At 34.2% G+C, this 21,723-nt stretch overlaps 1 protein-coding gene across 12 annotated transcripts in view; it reads right to left on the bottom strand.

Annotated features, from left to right (window-relative positions):
• The window catches only part of LOC122566701, a 123,479-nt gene that overhangs the window by 61,311 nt on the left and 40,445 nt on the right, over positions 1–21,723 (bottom strand). For 10 of the 12 annotated variants that reach the window (XR_006316597.1, XR_006316596.1, XR_006316595.1 and 7 more), the window contains exon 2: positions 11,204–11,239. The exons of the other annotated variants lie outside the window; for them this stretch is intronic. Coding sequence is in view for 4 of the 10 variants with exons in the window: in XM_043724333.1 (XP_043580268.1) it covers positions 11,204–11,239 (36 nt within the window). In the remaining 6 variants the exon portion in view is untranslated. The remainder of the gene's footprint in view (positions 1–11,203; positions 11,240–21,723) is intronic. 12 annotated transcript variants of the gene reach the window in all.

The raw sequence follows: 21,723 nt of genomic DNA, 5'->3' as shown, positions 1-21,723 counted from the left end.
AAACTTACATATATTTACACAGTATTGACGAAACTACTATTTAACGACAAATTTTAGTCATAATCAGAAACAAACATTCGTATAGATCACGTGCTAGTAGGTATACAGAGCGATGTGAATAAGTAATTATTATTAAAGGAAAAGGAAAATTCTACGAACAGATTGAAAATCTTGAAATTGTGCACTGAATTTTGAATTTTTGTAGTACGTTAGTATTCCGATAATCCGATATTCAATAATCCAACGGATCGCGAATAATCCAATTTCCAGACGATAGAAATATAGGCGAAAAAAAAATTAAATTACATATTTATTTTATCTGACACATTAAATTCCAGGAAAATCATAAAACAAGATTAAAATATAAATTCAAAGAGATATCAAGATCAGCTTCAAAGGCAGAAGATTAAATTCAAATGAATTTGATAATGAATGGTTTTGATAATTTCTAATTTTTATACATTACCCTACACTCGAGTATATTTACCCACACCCGATGGGAAACGCTCGGGCATCGTAAATACATCATTATATAGACACATAATTTACTAAATTAGAGATATTCATTATTCGATATTGAACGTGTGAACGAAGCTTAAGAGAAACTTTAATTCGTGGAAGTTTCTGGTTTGTTTGGCAAATAAGCTATATACCATGTATTTTTCGAGAACAATTACAAAATACACGGTGGTCTGTTTAACGAACCGTCAAACGCGGCTGAAGCATGAAATTCATACTGCCCTAGGCAGGCTTGTTTAGAAGAATTGTCGCGCGCTATGCGGAACACATAAGCTTACGTCCATGACAATTCGCAGCTCCAACGTGAAATATAACTACGAGTGATTGCGAATTTTATATTTTGCGAATCAACCGACCGGAATATCGATATTTCACGGTATAACAAATTTTCGAGAAACGCCGAAAATATTGCGCAACGAGAATAAATTTTACTAAACCGCAAGGGATTACTTTCTCACAATTAAGTACCACACTAAAGCAAGAAACAGTCATATCGAATCGAATTACAATGAAAACCATTGAACCCTGTCAAACGAAATAACTTATCACCTTAGATAAACATCCAAAAATTCTCCGAAATCTAGAAAAACCTAAAAGAACATCACCGTGGAACATAAAAATGTCCTCGCTCATCGGTCAATTCTTCCAACGATCTTTCGAGCTGATTTAAATAATGATGCAACGCGTTCGTGTAATAATAACGGTCAAGACATTGATAACATTATGTGACAATGCTCTTCCTACGCGGCACAAAGACCAAGATTAAATGAACAATTGTGTACGACTTAAACTACAAAGCACTACATAATATAACTGCATTATACTCGACAAATAGAATACAGCTACATCATACGTTAGCTACGCTATAATATAAATTACTAAATAAACTAAATTTTATTCGAATTACGCAACAACTGTAACGAGTTAGTGCTTCGATATTTATAGCTTGTACTTTACAATGCGTGAATCTCTCTTGAAATTTAGAAATTAAAAAAGAGAAAAGGAAATTGATCGATTCGTTTCACAAGTCCTTTCGCAAGATACTACATAGAATTATGATTAATCATCTGGAGATATCTATTTTAGATTATTCGTAAACGCACAGGAAGCGGAAGAGAACTTCAAACGCATTGCTTACAAGCGTGTGCTGTGCAGTCACGTGTACACACACATCGTGAAACGACTGCTTAACACGTTGACTGTCACTGCGAGAATTGTTTATTCACTCCGTGAAATTTATCTTATTTTGCCCATTCAAAAGACTCAATAACGTTGATCAGTGATGACCACCATGGCGGTCAACGTGTTCAAAGGCAGTTGATGATGTTCGAAACGATAATGCACGCACGTTCACGATGCGAAAGAGTTTCGACGCACACGTGGTTGGCGATGCAACGGCGTATATACACGTGTTGACATTGCATCTGAAGTACAGCAAAGACAGGGCCGTTTCTCAGACTGGCTTCCTAATCCGGTTAAATGATGGTAGAGAGGCAGCTCTGCGGCTGCTTCTTCGACTGCGGCTCAATCATTCCTTCTCTGAGGCGTTACGAGGCCGTTCAACCGTCTTTGAGAGGAATGCCACGGACTACAACCTATCGACCATCGACGCGATTTTCTACCGATCATCGCGAAACCGATCTTCCCGAGGATCCAGGATAAGAGCTTCGATTGTCACGTGCCCGTGATGTTGTTTGTTCTTTTTTAAAAAATCATGTGTGAAATATATTTATTACGTTCATTATCAATTATGCTATGTTTGTCTGTTATTGCACGTATGGATATACGCGCTTTTAAAATTAAATTGAAATATACTCTTTACTCGACGTTTGTTCCGACGTAACAGGAAGTTGCCTGTCCATATTAGATATCGTGTTTTTCATGTTTACCTCACTTCTGGTTCGTAGATCCGTAAGTTAATGACAAATCGAAAGTTTCGTGAGAGTTTCGTCACTGTATTGAAAGAACATTAACCATATAATATTTAACTTCAAGATGAAGTCAACGCATACAGATTTTTACGCTCTCGAGAAAGTTATTTTCTCTCTGAAGAAAATCGAGATACGTATGCGAGTTAAAAATACAGAGAAGTTCCAGTAAACCTAAACTTTCATGTTTTTACGGCGATAAATGTTTTATACGATGAAATACATAGGTATTACCTTTAAATACGTTTGGACCATTTAAAGGCATTTTTGTAATAAATACAACATTTATATAATAAAAATTGTAGGAAGATTGGCAATGGAACAATAAAACGCGCGAAAGTATAGTCTGAATCCGGTATCTCGAGGAACTTCATTCTTGAATTATCTTAACTGTCTGTCCTCTAACCACGTAATGTAACTAAATTACATTTTGCTACATTATTCTTATACAGGTATCATTAACTTGACACTTTACACCGACTACAACATTTTACTTGAACTCGAAAATTTCCCTTATCTCTGTTCAAACGCGGAAAGAAAATTTCACACCCATGATACAAAATTTATAGCTTACTAAACTATCCTGTTACCCAGAACAGAACCCATATCAATACCTGTTTCCTACCTGTAGCTATCATTCTCGACACTTTTTCAAGCGAACTTTCAGCACTCGAGATCTGTATTTTTCCGAAGATCGATACTGCAAATTGCTCGATCATTACTATGTCGAAGTAACGATTATGTAGTTTCGTAGATAGTCATCTTAATCTCGTCGAAAACCGCCTGTTTTTAATCCTGGACAAGCGACGTGGCTCGAACAGGGTGAGGGTTGCAACACACGTGATAAAAAGTGGAAAGGCTCTTGGGCTGTGGAGACAACATAATTATGCTATGGACAACGTAAGGTTTCACTATGATGAAAAGTTCGCTTTATAATACATTTCGATTTATCGCCGTTATCGCAGTTAAATTGTGCAAATTTATACTTTTATCTACTGTAGGTAAACAATTGTTTTACTTGGTATATTAGTGGTTCTTCGAGCTTCGATCGCGTTTCTAATAGCGCGTCGCGCTTTGTTCCGATATTTTGGATCAACTGAAAAACTGAACTGCAGTGTCGTTCATGAAACGCCGGAAAAAAGCGATGATTTATCTCTAATAAAGCTTCTGTTTTAACCTTCAAGGAATATTTTTACCAGATATTCGATATCATAATCTGCGATAAAAATCGACTGTATTTAATCGATAAGGCGATAAGACTCGATAAATCAACAAGCAAAACCGAGAAGTACAATTATGCGGTAAGTGCTGCTTGTGTTCAGCTTTCAGAAAGCTTGAAGCATCTTGACCGATATTTTCCCGACTGAGCTCTTCTTTCCGCGCTTCTGCTAAGTGTTGGAAACAGGAAGAAATGTAAATAAGATACACGCGCGAGACTGATCTCAGGAAAACTGAAGATTCTAAGAGAGCTTGCGTTGGGATAAATAGAGATAAATGGGATTGTACTTTGTACAATATTTTTATATTTGAAAAATCTTGCAAACGTTCATTTTAGCTCCTGTCACGTCCGTATTTTACAAACTAAAGTTATTTTCAAAGTTTTATTACAATTAAAAGCAACAACTAACGAATATCTTGAAACTTAAAATTTATGAGCGTCAAAAGTATAATGTTCTTCATCCTCGCTTTGTTAGAAATATTATATCGCATTATTGTAAAAATGTTATCACACAAATTTTCATAATTTCTTACTTCTATATAAAATTGGTTTTCTATATTAAAATTTTACTTGCTGTCAAGTTTTGAAACATCTCTTTTACCTACTTGAAAATACGTAAAACCGCAGATTAAAATTGTATAAAACTACAACTGGTAAAAGTCGTACATAATCACTGAAACGTATACGTCTGTCGGATACAAGCTCAGCTGATTCTAGCCGATTACATCAAATCTAGTTACACCGATTACAGCATTCTCGTCTATCTTCTCTCCTTTATCCTACATTGCGGGAATAAGTAGAGCTTAAAAATTCAAGGTTAGATCCTCTTATTACTCTCTTGTTACTCTCAAATTCAAATCGACTTTATTATGAATTAGGTTCATTATTTCCAACATGTTAATTCTCTGATTCATACATCCCACTTCTGCCAGAATTGACCAAAATAAAAAGATACAAATCGATAACATTTAGGTACATAGCTGATCGTATCTACTTTTACTCAAATGACAACAGTTCGATCAAAACTCTATCTACTTTCTAATAAAATAAATAACGATTAATAAACAAGCAATTCCCTACGTAAAATCTACGAATAATTTTTCAATACGTAATTACAAATCTACCGTTATAAAACTACATACTTCGAAGTTGTTCAACAAGCTTGTTTAGTTCATTCCTCCTTAGAATCAATTTACGATTCGAAACAGAGAAACGAATTGCGAAACATTAACATCGAAAATTATAGATTTGCATCGATACTTAATACAGACAGACTTAAAACAGACTATCTGTTCACAGCTGGCTGACGAAACGTTTTTCGCAAATTACGAATATAACCTGTTCGATCTAAGATGACAGAGCATACAACATCGTCCATCTCGTGCTTTCATTACCGCGTGAAATAATGCCACGAATCGCGCAGAAATATAGGTTTCTTGTTTAACATGGAACGGTATCCAGCTAGATACTTCGCTCTTAATAACGGCGAAAATATAGTAAATTGTAAGATGGCTGGAGATTACCGTGTAACGCGTTATTCTTTCGTTGTAACGGGAATCGAATTGCTGGCTGCATGTTGCGTGTCATTCCCATTCTGCTAATTCCGTTCCATTCGCGGCCAGACATTGTACGCCGATCTTTCGCGATATCGCTGTACGACACGGTTGTAGAACGATGAATTAATATCGAATCGATGCAAATTTTTAAATAAAGCTGTGTCACTAATGTCGTGTTATTTATTACACTCATACATAGAAGAAATATGAAAGTAAGATTACTCATGGGCACGTTCTATGAATATATGTGTTATGTGTGTTACACGAAACATTATAAAATTTCATTTCCACTGTTACTAGATTCCGACTATCATATCATTCCACTATCAATCGACAGTATATTGGTAAAATTTGAAATGAATCTGAAAATGTATATAAAGTTACAAGATATTTAATACAGGTATATATTTCCCAGAAATCAAAACAGAATTTAAAAAGTTTATTCGTTATATTAAGCCACAATAATCAGTGAAATTATATTTAGTATTTATTATATGCATAAAATCATCATTCGTAATATAGTATTATTTTTCTATTAAATATATGTTTGTAACAAATATTTTCTATTTTCTATATCTCTACATTTTCAGAGTTGTTTCTAATTCGCGTAATATAATCACAAAGATCGCATCTTATCACAGTCCTAACTAAATTTCAAAAATTTGCATTTGGTTTCTTCTATCTTAAAATGTGTCTATCTCTAACATTGCCTAACCAAAACACAATAAATATATATAATGAATTTCAAACTGACTGAAAAAGTGCAAACATATAACATAATAACAAGATACCATACATTTCATCACAATTAGACCGTGGATTTTTATGCAATTTCATACTTCTATCGATATAACTTTCAAATGGAAATTATACAGAAAGATTTGTTTCGTCGATTAAATATTATAACAAGTATGTATTTCGCTTTAAATATTTCTTGCGTTTTTCAATATTACACGTATTTTGTATATTTTTCATAAAAATCTGCAGTTTAATTAGAACGCTGTAATTCTAATTATTACAGATACAATTCATAATAAGTTCATCAAATACAACCGATTCATTCGATTAAACAATTCTTTCGCTGAAAATTCTTTCTTCCTCTTGGAGAAAATTTTTATTTTAACATTTCATTCATTGCTAAGCATCAAAATACTTGGCCACGAATAATATCACAGAGCACGCAAAGAAGCCGCTGCAAAGCGGCCAGCTCGAACCGGAAGGCACATATCGAGAGGTTACTGCGGTTCAAACGCCTTGCTCGCTTTTGATTACAATTCAACCGTTGTATTATTTTTCCTGGGGTGGCAATGTCCGATGTCTATCGTGTAGACTCGTGTCCGATAAAATGTTACGACGCTGACACGTCGCAGGCAACGCAGACGAACGCATTTCAAACCCCTCAAGAGTATCATGCACAATGCACCTCGAAGTTCAATGTGCGTGCGTAAACGAACTCGTGCAGCGAGTGCGGTAAATGAGCCACTAGAATCGAAATCGGCGCATATGGCGAGCAAAAATTCAATGCGCGTGGCATGTGCGAGCTACGAAGCAGTACAACGGCGTGAGCCATTGATTTTTTCTCTGGGAAGTTTCATCTATTATTCTGCATGTTTAAAAGAATTTGTTCATGAAAAAAAAACATTTGTTTATAACTTATTCTCGCGTATTTGCCATCTGCTAATATGTAACAATAAACAAATGTTTGAATTGTAAATTATAAAATTTACAAGGTAATTGGAGATATTTTATCTATCGACTAATATCCTCTTTCGTTCGTTTTAACGTAAATCTACTATATCTTTTTAAAATAAACAAAATCTAACAATTTTTTATATTATTCCCTAAAATGATTAGTTTTAATTCACGATATACAACCAGCAATATTTGGCTAAAAATAGGCGAGCAGGATATACTTAAGAAGGCCAAGTTATCCACCTAGATGATTTTACGTTTCAATGAATTTGCACGTCCGATGTGTAATCTAATGAATTTAATTTCCAATTAGAAATAGAACAGCGTGCCAGATACATAATATCTAGCTTCGCAACGAAAGGCCAACGGAAATTGTTCTCTTGTAAAAAAAAGCACCTTCAAGTTCAACAATGTATCATTGGAACGCTCGCGTTTACGTGCATTTATGTAATACTGCAACAAACTGGCATCTTTAACAATGATGCACCAATGCGCAGGTAGGAAACAAGAGACCAGACGAGTGGAAGGTTGGAGAAGTCAGCCGAGCGTGCCGGCGAACATCCGCTTCCGCAGGATGTACGATTGTCATTTTCTTTTTTAGGCTTCGACTGTCCTGACCACGGCAATTCATTGAAAACTAATTTCCCCTAATCGAGAGGAAACGAACGTGTCACCAAAAATCAAAGCTATAAAATATTCTATCGAAATGTGTAAGTTATCTTGATAATAGAAAATAGGAAATAATTTACGTTCATTCTTGTACACATGCTCGTCTCGATTAACTATTTGACAACGTAATAAAATAACTAAGAACTTAAGACGAACAATTTAGAAAATAATTACATATTTCTGTATCGCCAACATCACTTGCATTTTTGATATCAAATAGAAAAAATATGTTTTCAACTTTCTATAGGAAATAATAATAGAAACAAAATATTAATAATGGTATCACGTATCGTACGTACATATGTATAAGATGTGAAATTCGTAACGATTGAAATGTGAATTTAAATAATGTTAAAGAGCCATTCTTTGCAAATGAAAGAAAAAATACCAGTTATTTTCGATTCGGTTTCGAAGAACCAGGAAATAGAACACGTCGTCAGACCCTGTAGATAGAAAAGATAGAACTGGTTAAAATAATAATTTTGAAACGAAACTCACACCTTTGCCTTTGAAGAAGGGCAACAAATGTCATTGCAAAGATTACAAAAACGATACATGCGATCGGATTTCATTAGGAATACACGATGTGTGCTTATCGACGTAACCCTAGATGTATACCGTCTAATCAAACAGGTAACCAAACACTCGACATTACGCGCAGACCTACACCTTGTTTGCGCGTCGTCTACAAATGCAAATCAGCGCTTCGATTGAGTCAATTAGAAGCTTCAGGAAAAATCACGACAAGACGGTCGTGGCAATATTGAACAATTTTTCCTACATTAGAATTTTCTGAAGATATATATCACTTTCGGATCAAGTATTTTAAAAAATACGTTACGATATTACGTAACATTATATAGCAGGACTTTCTTGTTTGTCTGAACTTGTCAAACAGTTTACACAATCGGGGTTCATATAATACGAGCTCACCATTTTTCCTTGCTACATATTTCGATTTTTCCTTCACTTTAAGTGAACTCAACCAGCGAAAGTTGAATTAATCGGATCTTAACTAAAATTTCCACTAAGTGGAGTTCAAATAAATAGACTTTCGCTGTGCACATATCATAGTATTTGTAATAAACAAGGTGTTCGTTAACTGGTGATGCAACCGAGAAAGGGATGAGTCCTCATGGAAAAGTAGGTCGAAAAATGTAGAATAAAGCTTTTTTTACGCGAGCTTCGTTTTCGAGAAAAACGACTTTGAAAATCTGTCCAGTACGCGTGTACTAAATGCCAACTGTACATTTCGACCTGACAGACTTCTGTTTATAGAATTTTATTATGTCAAGAGTATATTTTGAGAACAAGCGTATTTCACAAGAGTTGAACACAAGTGTTGAAGAATCAAATACAATTACAATTTTCGTTTTCCAAGAACTAAAAGATTCTAAACGAATTAAAAGAAGAAAAGAATAAAACAAGATTATTGCTTTATCTTATTAAAAAAAAAATCCCCTGCATTTAGCTTTCTTCGATACTTCACTATGAAAAAGCGAACCTCGCAAGCGTTCGAATAGAATCTCGATTGCTCGCAACGAAATCTTGCGTCGACGCTATGTGGCGTTTTCACGCGCGTACTATCAACGCATGACTAAAATCTCTGAAATATAACGCGGGGAATTTCTTTAGTTTTCCAGCCGGTTCTCGTAGTTAGAGAGTTAAACAAGCTGCTCGATACGATACACCTATGTTTCATTTAGATACGCGTATACCGTTCCTTTCGATCGTTCGAGTCTTCTCGTTTCATCTCTCTCATTAACGCTCAAATTACTCGCGAAGATCGTACGACGCGTAAAAGTGCGGTCAAAGCTTAGCGGAATGTCTGTTCGCCTCGCTTTATTAGGCGATCACCGATCTACTGGTATGTACACGGTATCGCGTACACGGCATGCAAACGAGCCTCCTATCTTCTTCTTTCTTTGCTCTTCAGCATTTCTTTCATTCCTCCGTTTGTACGGCCAACCTTTCGCGTCTTCGTTCGTTCTATCGGGAGTTTGAACGTGTGTGGCCGCTTCTTCGTTCGCCTTGCTGAGGTCGCCTAGTTGCAAAACTCGTTCCCCGGGCTACAACACGCTCGCGGTTATCTTCGCTCGGGGAGAAATAAGAGGGAAAATAAAGGGAACCAAGAGGGAAGGAAACGGAACGAGACGATACACTTGACGCCAAAAGAACGTTGCGTACGAGAGAGGCAACAGACCGAGTGCTTTTACGATACCATTCGGGCCAGACTAACTGGAAAACCATTTGACTAAAAAATTTTGCCGTTGCCATGGATATGCATCGAAATTGTTAGCCTGATTCTTTAACATGTAAAATCAGGTAAAGTAAACAGTGCGTGATTTTTTACCTCAAACGTGTACGTACAGAGATGTTGGTTAGATCATGTTGGTTAGATTCCGATAAATTAGATAGAAGTATTAGAAGTCCTGATATTACTGATATTTAGAGTACATTAAATATTTCTCACTTTATTTTCCAATTGTTTGATTACGAATTTGTTGTTTCAAATGCCAACTAAAGTAAAATTTGCTAGAGTCAATGTTACATAAGCAGACTGTTTGATACTGATGTATTTAATTATTATTTATATAAAATACCTTTGAAAACGGCTGATCGAATATAAATCGTTTACAAGGAAGAAAAATCGGATATGATTCGTAACATTGCACGTTATCATCTCTCACAAAGTTTATGTACTGTTTCTAATACGCTCGTTTTCGAAACGCGAAAAACAATTCAAATCTCAAGAAGACCAACGCTTTACGAGGAAAGTAATATTCTGACAAAATTATAGAGTCGAAATGCATAAAATTCGTACGAACTGCGTTCTAGCATGATCAAAAGATACTAAACGAAGCGTTAAGTCTTCTGCCTTCGTTACAATAGCTGAAAGTGTGTTAAAAAATTCATTTTACTCTGAGAATTAGTTCCGCGATTGCTTGAGTTTCGCTGGCGTCTGTTAACGAGAAAAAATATCCGGCAGTTACTGGATTATCACTTTGAATATTTTACGTGTCATTCAAGCTTTATTCTCGAGCATTGCAAGAAAATTAACAACTTCCTGACGTAACAAGCTCTTAATGTATTTAAACTGTTTTCGAAAATTTGCTAAGATGACAAACGTCGCGTAGAAGATGCCAAACATAATGAAACTGCATCTAGGTGAAACGGAAATAGCTTTCTAGGATCATTCTTTACTCGACTTTAACAAAAAGCTGCACTATTCGCCAGTAAAAGTATTACAAGAAGAAGCTATTGGCGAAAATAATAAGAATAATTTCGTACAATTTCGCTGCTATATTTTCACCACTTAAAAGGACTATTGTCGATGTAGAACTGAAAAACGGTGGATTGAGGATTTTAAATTATGCGGTCTGCAATAACCAAGATTTATGCTTGGAAAGTTTCATAAACACAACATTAAGTTTAACTATGTTGAAAGTTTGTGTCTCTGCTGGAATTTATTAACAGGTACTAAAAATGCTGTGCATTAGAGCATGAGTGCATTTAAAATAGTCGGAACAGCACTTAATGACTCGAAACGGGCTACCAAGATTATCTTAAATAAGTGTACAATGTATCTACAGAATATATTAAATATAATTTATACTCACTAATTTATGAGATCGCTTCAGAAGGTACTGTCTTACCTGAAACAGAAAATAAAGCGTACGATTAGAGAAACATAGAACTTCAACAACGAAAACAAAGGTGTTGTTTTATTTCTAATATTCCATGCTGAAAACATAACAATTGTTTTCGACATTTGGTAAAAATTAATCTACGATTATTTAATAGAACTTAAAAATAAATAACACTGATGTATAATTTTCTCAAAGATATGAAATCATCGTAAATCTCTCCTATTTTCAATTCATCATTTCTAATGTATTTTACAAGCACTTGTGCTTCTTTTCTTAGGTTCATTTCGTTTACACTTTGATACAAGTTTGATACTTTTAGCGTCGTTTGGAAGAACACAGGAACGGAATTAACTTGTTCAGTGAACAACGCTTCTAAGGAAGACTATTACAGAGAAAGTTTTCCAATCATGAACCTACAACATTACATTTGTTACTTTAGGAAGCGCAGCACTAGTTTCAAGGAATTGTAGTCAGAGAGAGAAAGAGAAAATCCAAATACTATATTCCTCGGAATTAACCATCGTTATAATCGAGGTATTAAGGAAGTGAATAAAAGTTTTATTATAGTAAAATCATTCCTCGCTTCTTCACTTTCTCAGGCCTATAATTTTTTCCGTAAATCGCTGTTTCAAATGATGCGCAACATTTAGAAATTTTACAAAAGACTGTGTAATATATTGCATGTATAAAGGGCAAGCAATATCTTATACTATAGATATCTGTGTGTACGCGTAATTAGTTTTAAAATTCTGCTTAAAATCTTATTTTTAGTAATAAATTATTTCAAATGTATCATTTTTAGGTAGAAAATAACAATTTACAATAAAAATATCAATCAAGGGAATTTATTTCAATAAACGCTGAATCGCGTAGGTTTTAAAATGTTTCTCACAGTTCATTATTGGCATAACGAACAATTCGGTCTGCCAATTTACCCACGCCTACACAACAAATCGCACCGGGATCCCAATTTTCCTGCTCTCTAATAAAACAAATAAAAAGAACCAAACGAGAAGCGTTATTTTCTCGATTGCGGCAGCCGGCTCGTTAGAAGACCCGAACAGAATTTCAGTTCGTGGTTGCGAAATTGTAGATTCATCAAATACAAATGAGAATTTACGTCCCATGAGGTGCGGGCAGGAAGATATATACGTAGAAAGTACGTGCATTGTTCAACTAAAAACCAACCAATTTAATACTTTTAGACAATATCCGAACTGCATCAACATCTTTTCTCATTTCGGTCTAATTGCGAGCAATTCCACAAAACTTGACATTAATTAATCCCAGCTCTACATACACGCAGCTTCGCGTTCTTATGAATGAAATCCATATACGTAACGATTCATTTCGCTCATCTAAGAACATTTTTCTACGATAATTGAGGATGAAAGACGATAAACTTTAAACGAATTATTCTTCTTTAAAACTTTAGTTCTTCTTTCATATCATTCGAAATGGAAAAATTGTCGAATTTTATATCCATTTACACCATCAGCTATAAGTATCAGGACATATACTTGCTACATTTAACTTAGCCAAATTTTATTACTTCTATTTACTAGTCGGTATTTTGCACTATACATACGGTGCAAATAACACAATAGATGTACAATAAATATATAATAAGAGATTCAATTTGTATTAAATATTAGAAGGAACTGTACTGATATACTTATGGCCAGCGGTGTTATTATTCATTATTTATCCAATAACAATACTTTATTCTCATGTAACACGTTCCGAATACAACACGTTACACACCATCATATTGTAAGAATATTACCCGTAATATTCACCAACACAGGACTGCAATAATAATAGAGAATAAAATAATTACATCTTCTATTATCCATAATTTTCTAATTAAATCACATCCTGCCAATAATAACCAAGTATCGAAATATTCTTTTCGCGGTGCTGTCCGTAAGAACACAGCGTGGCGTGGGTCGAAAATTGACGAGTTCGACTCGCGCCGTGGCATCGCAATGTTCCGACCGCAGCAGGATGATATAGGAGTTTCACGCCAATTTATAATCCGAATAAATCATTCCGGGGGTGGGCGTCGAGCGAGCACGATGCAACGATTTCCACCGGTACGCGGGTCAACGATCCAGAAACGAACATCGATCCCTCACGCGATCTTGACAAGTCGCTGGTCCAATAGAGCGGCACTTCCTAGATCCCACTCACGTTTCTTCGCCTTTATGAATCCTCTGGTCCTGGCGATGTTCACGATTGTCGCTGATAACAGCGACCAAGTCGTACACACGTGCACGTGACTTGTTCTTATTCTCGTTCACGTGACGCGTGTGGGCTAGCAATAAATACGATGCACGGGGCCGAAAGAAAGAAACAAGGACAGGGAGTAGGAAGAGAGTAGAAAGAGGGCGCATCTGCGGAGACAAGAACAACGAAAAGGAGGACGAAGAATGCGGAAAGAGAATGGGAAGAGTAGAAAGTTTGTGTGGAACAGAGTGTTAAAGAAAAAGGAACGTGAAAGCTTAGGGACGTGTTGCTGCTAGAGGAAGTAGATACCTAGAGTCGATAGAGATTTGAATATGGTCTTTTGCAATATAAAATTGGATATCTTGATATTATCGATGACTATTTATAGGACGATAGAAAATAGAAGATTAGTTCCAAATTGTTATTCTTAATACAAATAATATCCCGTTTTCGAGCAAATTGTTATCAAAATTTTTATTTAAATCTTTATTTATTTTTTGTTCATTACAAATTGAACAGATTATTTACTGTATATAAATCGTATAAAAAGAAAATTGAACTTTTCTCTAGATTGTATTATATCAAGATTCTGTGAAGAATTCGTGAAAAAATTGAATTGCACGTAGAAGTATTTTTGTGTTAAAAATATGCTGTTGGATTTCGTTGCGAAGTTAATAAAACAAGAGTTTTCTTAAGTAAAGCTGTAGCTAATAACTAGGAATTAAATAAAACGCAAAAGGTCAAAGAAAAAGAAATGACAGGTGAAACAACTTCATAATTTGTTGGAATTCGTAGATGGAAGAAAATTACTCAGCCGTTCAGTGTAATAAAGAGGAACAATAAAAACGTACATCCTAGTAGAATACTTCTTACAAAGACGTCAATAATCTGCTATTTGATGCACAAACCTGGTGATCATACTTAATAAATCGTCAATTTTAAAACGAGAGAAATGGAAGAACATAATGATTCAGAAGAAATACAAAAATTGATACTCCTTTTCAGAAAAAAGGAACAAGAATAATAACAAGATAGAACCGAAAGAACGATAGAAAACTGTGAAATAAAAGATAGAAGAAATTAGACGGAAAAAAGGGAAAATTAAAAGCATACGAGAAGAGCGGGTAAAACAACAGCGATGGAAAGCGAACTCGTGGCAAAGGAAAAAAAGATATGGAAGGACGACAGGAAGGAGAAAATCATTAAACGTCAGAGATATCATCTATCAAGGAAGATCGATATAATTCTCGAAGCTGTTACGTAGTAACCAATGATACACTTACAAGTAGACAGGATAGTACAACTCGTCTCTTTTGCTTCATAGCGGATTATTGCGAGACACGTTCGGATCGGACGCTCGTTTAAATCTTAACGTCATGACGTTCGTAGAGAATTGTACGATAGGAATTCTCTTATAATGATTGTTAGATAATTCTGTCGCGAGTGAACGAAACGACAACACGATCAATCATGCGAACATAATTTGTGTCATACTCGTAGCACATTCTTGTAATCTCAAAATGATTCATTATGAATGATTTGCGCAATAAGAAAGTACCGATGCACGAGTACGTATTTTTCAACTTTATGTGATATCTTGAAGGGAGAAGAATTCTCAAAATTGACAGAATTTCGTAATAGCGATTAATAGATTGCGGACGTTCGTAGATTTATGAGTTTGAAGGTAACACAAAACAATACGTACAAAAATGTACGTGCGCAAAATACACAAATATACACGCTTCTGGTTGGGTTTCATTTGTTTAATCCCATTCAGAAAAATGTGACTTTGCATATATAGTAATAACATTTCTTTTTATTACTATGGCATAATCATAATTACTATCAATGTATACTAATTTGTATCCGTACAGTAATTGGAGCTAAAATACAGGAGAAATATATTATTGCACGCAGGGCCCGGAAACATCACGACCCGAAAACAGGTTTTTGAATAATAAATATGTCACAGAATCGAAAGAGCTCGTGGATACGGTAGAAGAAAAATACGAATTAAAAATCAGTATGAAACTAGAGTCATAGCATGATACTTCGTTTAACGACTTTAACTTTGCTTTATGATTAGCTCAATTGTAAGTACGCCAATAGAAGCACAATTTTTATCAAATTTGCGAAGCTTATCTAAATCTGTTACATCCACTTGATACCTACAAATTTCCTGTTATCCATTTACCAATTTAAGACATTCTCATATCAAATTCCGCGTACGCGTATATCTAATCACCGCGAGCGCCATTTCAAATCTGACATCTCAAAAGCAACAGAATATTATAATTATCTTTAATCCGGGCGATCTTCATTACCGTGCACATTCGCCGAGTAATTCGCGATTCAGAACGATAACGTGGAATGCAAGTGCGTGCACCGGATGACAATATGTACAAACAACTACATATACCGTCACGTAAAAAGACTAACTCGTAACAAACATGGTAGAACAATGAATGAAAGTCGATTATTACGAGCCAGGGATAGTTATCTATCGCGGAAGACAAGTGCCGCATTCCATGCGTTCAATATCGATGCCTCTTCCCTACTTAAAACTTTCGAATTCGTAGATTTTTGCTTAAATATATTCGACGATACGTATCGTCTCTAATTATATTAATTTCAAACGTGAAATTGTTATTAAGTACTACTAAGAATAGAACTTATCCATATTATAAATTTGAACGTATGTAACAAATAGAACATTGGCAACGATGGTATTGCGATTATAAAGTACATCCGGTAAGTTCCTGAAACAAAACTGCACGCGTGTTCTGTATCGCGTGTCTGATTAGAATTACTTTATTTGTACGACTAATCTGTGCTTTCCTTTTGCAACGAGCGAATAAGATTATTTGACGAAGTAACTCGTTCCTTTCGGTACAGGCTTCCCGTTTAATAATAATAAAAAAAAAAGAAAATAATAGTAACACGGAATGTAAGGTACTGAAAACTAGAAGAAAAGAAGATAATTAAGAATAGTTTTTTAAATGATACTCATCCGATACGTTCATATTGTACAGGCATCAAGCGTGGGTATTTAAAAATATTTTTCAATATTTAATGTCATCGTTCCTAGTTAAAACTGTTCCCCTTTGCATCGATGTATAATTAATCTTTATTATTTGTTATATTTTTGTTTACACGATAGAAACTATGTAACAGTAAGGTTAATCGAGTTATTATATTGTATAATATGAATACTGAAAAATCGATGACACGAAAATTGAACGACCTTTCGCGATAAACGTCGATATTATTCCTAAATAATCTGTATTGTGCTACCCTTTATTATGATGTCTCCTTGACGAGAACATTCGAAAGAGCTCGCAGAAATAAAAGTTCACAGCAGATACATTTATCTTGCTTGCATAAGAATCACGAACACGTATGTAAAACAACCATTGCCTCGTTGTCTCGTCGCTATTCCAACTTTGTGTCTATGATCGATAACGGAAAGAACTCGTGGGAAAGTTACGTGATACTACCATGAGATTACGAATATTCCATCGTAAATTCAATTGCAATTCTGCGCAACGAATCTCGACCGATTTGATTAATTTTTAATCGAATTTTAATGAAATCGCTCATCGTATAGCAAAAATCACATCGAATAATGGGAATGATAATAATGGGGATGAAACGAGATTTGAGTGTTTTCAATTAGTCTCAGAGTTTAGTGTCGCAGTTTAATCATACTGTCACATACAGATATGCAAATAAGCGAATATTGCCAATAAAAGCACAAATCAGAACATTCCTGTCATCTGTTCACCGGTAAGAGGAAATAAATGCTTTTTTAAAGCGCATTTTATCTTGTTTTAACATTCCGTTGGTTCGTGTGAAGAATTTAAAGGCAACAGAAATATAGCCTTGTTACCAGATGAATTGTCAATTAAGATGTCAGAAAACGACGTCATAAAGCATTGGTAATGACGTTTTTCCCCCAATTCAATCCAACATAGCTGTATCATCAATGAGAATTTATACTCCTCGTATCAATTTGCATGCGTAGCTCGTTTCCTCGAACGCGTTTTAATTTTATGGATTTCCAACTTTTACATTCATTTTAATTAGGTGTTAAGTTAAAGTAAGCTACAGCTCTTGATCTTGATACGACTCTCTCCGAAACCAGCGAGCGCACACAAAATAATCATCGTTCGAGACCGTAAAATAGAATCGAAACGCGAAAAATGCAAATACGCACGTCGTTGAGATATAGCGTTTAAAATTTTAACCTATCACAGACAAAACATTTTATCGCCAATTATCTATATCCACCCGTCAGATAAATATTTTTCGAGGTCGAAACGAATATTATTCCTAGATTATTTATGACTTTTTACTACCTCGAAATTGTTACCACGTCAAACATTTAATTTGATGAGATATTTTTGTGTTATCTTACATAAATCGCATTTTAATCATTTTACTTTCTCACCTTTTATCCTTAGAATTGTTCGAGTTCGATCGAATATGTTCTTCAATCAATTCATCTATTTTCAAATATTTTCCTTTATTCGAATATTCGCGTTATTAATTTACATTTTACTTTAAAACAATGAATGTAAGTTCTACGTTGATTACAAATTTTTCATTGTTTTTAGCGATTGTTATAAACTGTCAAACCTTGAGATTCTTAATTTTAACACAGAATACGAAACGAGTACACAGTTAAACAAGCTGATTGGACACGCGTACTGTTGCCGTATGTTGATTGTTTCGGGTCAGCAAGGTAATAAAAATGCACCGTTATTCTGGGTAAGCGAAGTTTGTCGCGGTGATTCGTTAAAATTTATTTCATAATGTCTTTATCGTGAGATAAACGTCGGAGTGCATACGGCTGATACCGACTGGCTAATCCTGTAATTTGCAAAACCTGTACCTCGGTAATTAATTCATACTGAACGGAGCTAAAGCTGAACGAGAAAAAGGAAAAACTTGATATTCGTTCGAAGAATAGTCATCTGATTATGGATATCGTTGCGGTAATTAATTGTCGAGAGAGATTAGATAAGAAGGCACTGCTCACGGAAAAGAAAGCAGTCACTCATCAAGAGAAAAGTAAAAGGAGTTAACGTGAAATTTTTCATTAAAGAATGTTTCCTTATGCGCCTGACAATAAAAGGAAACTCTGTATAAGTCATTAAGCTGACATGTTTTGTCGATACGATACTCTTCCTTTTTTCGAAAAAGGATAGCACAGTACTTTAAGATAAATAAATCGAACGAGATTAAGTCACGATTAAATTGCAATTTTCTTACTTTCATTTAATTACGTAACACGAGATTAACACTTTTTATTAATAAAGTCTATAGAGTGTCCGACTTTAATTCCTAATTACAAATTATACGTAGATTACTTGCTGTACAAAAAATGTTTCATGAAAAATTGAAAGGGGAACATAATTCAATGTAATTAATTTTTTGTTACGTAAAAGTCATATATAGAACAAATATGTACTATCAGTATATATAATCGTTTTTTTAACTGAAGTAGGATAGTATTTAATATATTAATCAATGTAGCTCGTTATTTTCTATAAAGAAGCATCAGGCTATTTATATTGAAGAACCATTTTTAACTTAGCAGATATTTTAATTTATATCTTGGAAAACTTATCGTATAAATGACGAGAAATCTGTCATATCTTATACGATAAGTTCTACAAAATAAAAGTTAATATATCCGCTAAACTCGTGGATTTTCGATATCGAAGATTTGAAAGATATTGGAGATATTTTATAATTAATATCAACAGATTTTACTAGATATAAAATTAGATATCCTGCACATGCGTATTTATGTTTTTTAGGACATACTTTTTATTTTATGATTTCTGTGGAAAATGAAGCTATTATCTTCTGGCATACTTATTCATAACATACACGTGCACACTCGTCAGGCACAAAGACTAAACACAATTATAGATCAGATCTGGTGTCGACACATTTCTGTTTAGTAAAAAATGAGCGTTAATCATCTAACGACCGACCGTAAAAACTTGCACCGTCCTTTTGTGACCCACTTCCTTTCTTTTGTTTTGAAATGCGAATTCGACAGTGTATGGATAACATTTGGCAATAATTTAGTTAAGAAATGAAAACAAAGAAAATAAAATATATGACGAATATTGTATATTGTTGTGTGTTCATAATTTAAAAAATGAAATTGAAGCTTAAAAATTACAAAACGATATTTTTGTCGTTATTTTACGTTTCGATTAAATGTTATATAAAAAATTAACAAACACAGTAGTACATAAAAAAATTGCGACAAGAGTCTTTAAATTATATAATTTTAATCATGTGAACTAAATACATTAGTTAACTGCTTATTACGGTTAAGATATTTTATAACTATTATACATTATTGTTATAAATTATACAATTATGATAAAAAATATATCTCAATAAAATAAATATTTATATCTAAATATACTAACTTACCAGCTATCACAATTATTGTTAATTAAGATTTTCCTTGCCAAAGCAAAACAATGATTGTAATTTCTTCGACATATCCTACGTCACAATACGACTGAATCAAAACATCGAATAGAGGACATACTAATATGTATATTACCTTCAACGAAGCTCGACAACGTAATGATTCTAATCGATCATCAGTAATATAGAGGCAGGTCTAATCTAGACATCAAATAGATTTGGTATATGATTCAAATTGACACGTGACATTCTAGAAATATGTGGAAGCCGCAACAGATACCAAAAATATTTCCGTGCGAACGACGACAGTTTTTATTTGATTAAAAAAGTTTGTAGCGGTGTTCGTGTCAGTTAAAAACAGTTGATAGAGGAAAACGAAGAAGATCCTAAACTGTAACTTAAAAAGTTCAATGAATTTAAAAATATGAAGCTACAAATGAATTTCAAGGATACACAGATTCTCTTTAAATTTCCTATTAACGTTTTATATTTACAAAATATATTAAATACGAATTAATAATAATATACATATTAGTAATATATACACGTATATATTTTATTCAATCGTGTTTTATACGGTACTAGTAAAGTTCCAAAAAGTTTCATACAACATATACTATAAAATATCGTATTATACACCCAAGCTCTCTGTAATAAGAATTGTGGTAAATCAAATACTGTCGTGTATTTGCACGCTTATACGGACAAACACACATACATAAGCTCGCTTATACGGGGACAAATTTACACAAGTCCTGCAATGCCGAGAATTATATCCGACTGGAGGCACAGATCGCCCTCTTTCAGAGACCAGTCTGCGTGCGTAGACGCACGCACGTTCTTTTCCCTCCTGCTGCACACGTATGCGTCTCGTGACCTTATGTAAGCCAGTGTGTCGGAGGCGTCCATCGATATTTTCGGCGTCGTAATAGGAATAAGCGAAAAAAGCAAACGAGAAAGTAGCCCGTAACCGAAACTTCGTTACTCAGACCGGTTTAGGTACCTTTACGGTTGTCTTTAATTACGTGGCGCAATAGCTAGTGGCTGACCACCGTGTTGCTCGAATTTCTTCTCTACGTGCTGATGACGTGATTCAGAGAAGACAATTATACTGCGGAATCCAGAAAAAGACGCCATTCATCGTAAATAATAAAAATTCTTATACTTTATTATTAAACTTTCAGTTCCTTTCGAAATGTCGAATAACAAAATTCTTTGACAGTAGATCCCATTTTTGTTAATTTTCTACTTATACGTGTAGAGTTTCATAAGGTAAAAAATTAGATTGAGTTAAGTACGAGCTAATATTAGAAAGGTTTGGTTTTGATATCCCTTATTATAGATGATTTTTTTTTTGGCTCAAATGAGATTATATTATTTCACATTGAGGGGTGATCTAAGGACTTTTTTGGAATTTTAAGGATTTTTATATATGACAAATTTCTTGTTGTATTTACTCAGGTACGATATATGGTATATTTTATTACGTGTGCTTTTTATATTAGGATATTATGTATAACTATACTTAACTATAACCTTATATATATATAGAGTTACCATTTTTTTTTCTCGCCTACTAGTCACATAATAATAAATACACACGCCGTTTCTATGTATCTTTAAGATTCTTTCACCTTTCCTTTTGTTCAGATAAGTAGGCACTAGAATTGGATTTATTAAAGTAAACAATTAGATTAGGTTTTTAAGATTTTTAAAAACTCTATTAAGAATTCTATTCGATTACGCTATACATCTAAACATGTAGTTTGTAGCACTGAACTATGCAAAGATGTTTCCGCGTC

This window comes from Bombus pyrosoma, linkage group LG4 (assembly GCF_014825855.1).
Source record: "Bombus pyrosoma isolate SC7728 linkage group LG4, ASM1482585v1, whole genome shotgun sequence".
Taxonomy (NCBI): Eukaryota; Metazoa; Arthropoda; class Insecta; order Hymenoptera; family Apidae; genus Bombus; species Bombus pyrosoma.
This window is presented reverse-complemented; position numbering and strand designations above follow the sequence as displayed.